A 5,167-nucleotide genomic window follows, 5' to 3' on the forward strand; every position below is an offset into this window, starting at 1 on the left:
ACGATCATACACATATGTTTTCCTTTACCCCTCTGTGCCATCTGACTTACCCAAGTACTTCTGGGGTGAAGAGCCCCTTCAAGTGTCCCACGGTAACCTACCACATTGATCCGTCCATTTACCACTGCAACTGACATAGCCAGGAGAAATGTTCCAGAAATGAACGCACAGACGTTTTTTCTCCCTGCCCGGGGTTGATTGAGTCTACCAGAATCTCCAGCTCACTTTTGTGTTGTGTCATGGTAGCCGCTATGAAAACAGACCGTCTCAGAGAGAATCCATTGTTCCTCAGATCTGAATGCGTTCTGTGTGCCTAGGCTGTTCCTGTGATGATGCTATGTGACATTGCTGTTTCTCTTCCCCTCGCCACTTTGCCTTCCTGATAACCTCTTCTCATGTGCGTTCTTTAGGAAAAGACCAGTGCCCTCAGTCTGAGCAACGTTGCTGGAGTGTTCTACATCCTTGTCGGGGGCCTTGGCTTGGCCATGCTGGTGGCTTTGATTGAGTTCTGTTACAAGTCAAGGGCCGAGGCGAAGCGAATGAAGGTGGCAAAGAATGCACAGAATATTAACCCATCTTCCTCGCAGAATTCACAGAATTTTGCAACTTATAAGGAAGGTTACAACGTATATGGCATCGAAAGTGTTAAGATTTAGGGGGTAGGAACGAGGCTCTAATACAACCTTCTCGGTGCACGTTTTAGCTTTCTTGTCGCGTCCGTAAGCTCTTTTAAATGAGGAAGGTGGCCAGTGGATCGTCCTGTATGTCCTGTTGCTGTCCTTCCGTGTTCCTGGTCAGTGACTAACCGGCAGCCCAACTGTCCATTTTCCTCTTTAATGACACGGTAGCTTGGGGGTATGTGGGCAGATCCCCGCTGTAATTGTGCTTTATTATTTGTAGTTCAGTTTGGCGCTGTTTGCTTTCATTTGCTGCAAGCTTTCAGATAGAAGTAAATTTTTCAAAAGCAGCACCGCCTTTACTCTGGATACATTTGAAAACCTTAACATATGCTTTCTTTTTCTTTCTTTCCTTCCCACCTCTCATTTAAGATGTCCTTGAATGATGCCATGAGGAGAGAGGAGAGGCTGTCAGTTACAGGAAGTAGTGGAGAAAATGGACGTGTTATGACTCCAGAATTTCCAAAAGCAGTGCATGCTGTCCCTTACGTGAGTCCTGGCATGAGAATGAATGTCAGTGTGACTGATATCTCGTGATTGATAAGAACCTTTTGAGTGCCTTACACAATGGTTTTCTTGTGTGTTTATTGACAAAGTGGTGAGAGGCATCCAGTATCTTGAAGACTTTTCTTTCAGCCAAGAATTCTTAAATATGTGGAATTCATCTTGAGTTGTGAGGAATGGTCACCTAAAGACACAACATCCTTTTCTACTCCAGTTCCAGACGAAGCTTGGCGGACATGCACAGCTACCATGGAAGTACTCTAATTTCACTGACGTCTTTGTACAGACAACAAACCCGTTTCTGCAGCCACTATTGTTAGTCTCTTGATTCATAATGACTTAAGCACACTTGACATCAACTGCATCAAGATGTGACATGTTTTATAAGAAAAATTAAAAAAAACATTTAAACTTAAAAAAATATTTTTAGGTATTTTCACAAACAAACTGGCTTTTCAATAAATTTGCTTCCATATTGGTTGAATAAGACAACAACGATTAAACTGAGTGGGACGTAATTATAAAGGCTTTGGGTATCAGTTACATATTTTTCAAAGCCAAATATGTACATGCTAAGGAAAGAAAAACAAAGAGAAGATTCAAATCTTGTAGTAATTTAATATTGTTATTAAAACTTTAATGTATCCTATTCTTTAACATTTGGTGTTAATGTAAAATTACTTGGCAGTGCTTGACATTTGAAATAAACACTTTTCTATTGTTTTATTTGCAAGTGGTCCAATTAATTTTCCTTAGCTACAGTTTGGTCATCAATGGAGTTCAAAGACACTGTTAAATTGTTAGGTTCCAGAGAAATTTGCCCCCTTTTAAAGAAGGCCGGGTGGTCCTTAAAGTATAAACCTGTCCCCAGATAAAATCTGAACCTGTTTTTAAGTATGTCTTATCGTATGTAAAGAAATATTTAGCATAAAGCATTTAATCTCTGTAGGTAAATGCTAATAGATTTTAAAAACTAATATTAAAAACAAATATCAGAGTATGTGAGGTTCTGTTTTAAAGTGTTTGAGCTGACAGAGAGAAGTATTAGTTGTAAATGAAGTTAGAGATGCCCTGAAAGTAGACAGGTGCCCATCGATCAAATTCCGTAAACTAAACCTGAGTTTTGGCTTTTAGAGTTGTAAGAGCTGTCATAAATCTTATATATTATGAAAAGTTTAAGCACTTTTGAGTCAGCTGCGATATAGTTTCTTCCCATTGCCATCAATATAAACAACCCTAATATATATATTTTTATACTTATTCCTCAGGTGGAATGGCTATTTTAAAATGCCCAGTGTGGGTGAAACACACTTCTCTGGCTTTTGACTAAAGAACTTATATTTCTCTAGTTAAGAAATTTAAAGGAGCTATGTTTCCCTTCATAAAAGACCATTTATTTCCACTGAAGCTCTCTAAAATAAAATTAATTTAAGGTTTTACGTGATCACTAACGTTCAACTAATGCTTGCTATTTCTGCAAGTACGCCTTGGTGTAGCACTTGGTGTTTTACTCAGCGCCTGGGAAACAGCCTTATTTATTATCTATCACAGAAGGGAAAGAGAAATGTAGGGTCTAATAGCAACCACTTGCATGGACCACGGTGCCGTGAGGTATCGTGACGTTCTTGCCTAAATTTAGCTGCCCCTAATCACAAAGTCCAAGATAATACGATATAATTTTAGTGCATTTCTCCTCATCAGGAATGTTGGAGGTGCATTTTAAGTTTAAATCGATCATCAACGCTAGAATGACCAAATTGCAGACTAATTGTTTTCCACATTATACTTAAAATGAGTTTTTAAAAATGAAACAGATGACTATAAATTATCAACCAATGCTATTTATTTGTTGTACCTCTGGGCCTACTCTTCTAAAAATTGTAGCTTATCAATTTTTCTCTGTCAAGCTTGAACTAATGTAAATACTTGAAATAATGTAAAGTTATATTTTCATGTTTTTATAGATACAACATGACAAGAATACATAATGTAAGAGTATTTCAACTATGGATAATGTTGACTGGATAATGCACATCTCAGTTACAAGCAGTAATCATAGTATAATATCCATGTAACGGTGCATTAATATATTGCTATATAAATATGTCTGTGTGCATCTAAGTGACAAGTGGTCAGAGTGATGACAGCCGTCTAAAGGTTTTTTTAATTCATTTTATATAAAAACTGTTATGGAAAGACCAAAATGTTTATGAACTATTCTTCTGTAAATTTACAACTGTCCTTTACTGTACTGTTTTGTTTACAGTATATGGTACCTTATTTTCTGCTGTGTTAAGTGGGTGTCAGACTCCGAGGAGACATACACTTTCTACAACTTCTCTTGAAGATATTGGAACTTCCAGTTTTTCATGTGTACTGTGTCAGAAAATGCTTTTGATTTTATTTTTAAATCTAACATCAGATGGCTTTTTCGGAGTGTTGTAAAAACTTCAATCATATATAAAACATGTTCTTACAAAAGGCAATGATCTTTATTTATTTTTACTTGATAGTTCCCAAAACAAATAATAATGAGAAACCAAAAAAAGGTACTTGAACGTATTCCCAAACAAACCCAGGTGTTTCTACCCAACAAGGACATCCTTTGCTCAGTTTATACATCAGCTCGGTACAAATATAAGAAAGAAAAAATAACTTTTTTTTAAGCTGAAGTGATTAACATTTTCAACATTCCAAGCTTACAGTCATTAAGTGCTTTGGGCATATGTAGAAATATTACTATTAATTAATTTTAGTTCTCCTTTGGCACTGTATGTTGTCAGCTCAGCTGCTGTCGTAACGGTATTAAAGAGCAGAAAGGTGACTTGCTTTAAAAATTCCACGAGGTAACACATTTCCCAGCTTATGTGTTTCGACAAAGTTTTCACTTCCTGCTTTAGTGAACGAGAGTATTGATGAGAAACTAAAACTCTTGCAGTTTTGATTCTCTTTTTACAAAGGTGATCATTTTAATATTTAGGTATATTCTAAAATTAAGGCATTTTAGTTCTTCACAATTGCACATTAAAACTTCTTGTATAGAGTTTTGCGGTTTGAATATATTTAATGTTTAAAAGTAGAGTATACCAATGCATCTGCTTAAAGATACAGTAATCTTGTTATTCTGCCATCCTGAGTTTGCAAATTCTATAAATATTTTGGTGCTCATGGTAGCAGATTGCGCAAATGAAGGGAAGCATTAGTAATATAATAACCCTGCAGGATGATTTTAATACAACACCTTGACAACGCCATTAAAGGAAACACTTATTGAAACGAATTAGAAAGCAGTACACTGTGGTTTCTTCCCATTTTTCTATTTCCTATCTCATCATATCCTAGCCTTATCAGCCCAGTAAATTTAAGCAGAACTCAAGTATCACTTCTACCTTAAAATGTATGTGTGGGTCTTTAAACCTGTCTTAGGCTGGATAAGAGTTTATTTATTGCACTTTGAGAGCCTGCTAGTCTGTCTTGTAAAATCCTCATGTAATTCAGGCAAATATTCCATTTTCTTCTAATTCAAATGATATAGGTAGGTTTATGGATTGAATTAGTTGCATACATTCTATGTTGCCAACTTTAACTGATGATGTAAGGTTTATTAGTAATATATTATGAACTTGGGAGAGTTTATTGGTTAAGTTCCACAAATTTTATATGAACTCTAAATAAGCTTTTTAAAGGAAACAGAATGATATAAATATCTGTTTAAAAGTAGAGTAAATTTTGTGTAAAGTGTTCCAATATTTAAAATTGGTTTATTTTTAAGCTCCAACATGAAAAATGGGTAAGTATAAGTGAATCATCAAGATATTCTGAATGAGAATTTGGGGTTGTATTAAATGGTTTGTGACAGTTGTATCAAATTTTTTAAAAGGAAGTATTCATTCTCTCAATGTGTTGGTTTGGTAAGACCATGACACTGGGAATTCTATTGGCTACTAATCAATAAATTATCTATTTCTATGTTTCAAACAAGAACA

At 35.7% G+C, this 5,167-nt stretch overlaps 1 protein-coding gene across 3 annotated transcripts in view; it reads left to right on the forward strand.

The window, feature by feature from the left end:
• Positions 1–4,850, forward strand: part of GRIA2 (glutamate ionotropic receptor AMPA type subunit 2) — a 170,343-nt gene extending 165,493 nt beyond the window's left edge. For 2 of the 3 annotated variants that reach the window (XM_065877319.1, XM_065877318.1), the window contains exons 15-16: positions 411–659; positions 1,050–4,850. In XM_065877319.1, coding sequence (XP_065733391.1) covers positions 411–656 — 246 coding nt within the window. In that variant the 3' untranslated portion in view covers positions 657–659; positions 1,050–4,850. The remainder of the gene's footprint in view (positions 1–410; positions 660–1,049) is intronic. The other variant, XM_065877316.1, reaches the window with a different exon arrangement.
• The last annotated feature ends 317 nt before the right edge of the window (positions 4,851–5,167 follow it).

Source organism: Phocoena phocoena, chromosome 5 (assembly GCF_963924675.1).
Source record: "Phocoena phocoena chromosome 5, mPhoPho1.1, whole genome shotgun sequence".
In the NCBI taxonomy this organism is placed as follows: Eukaryota; Metazoa; Chordata; class Mammalia; order Artiodactyla; family Phocoenidae; genus Phocoena; species Phocoena phocoena.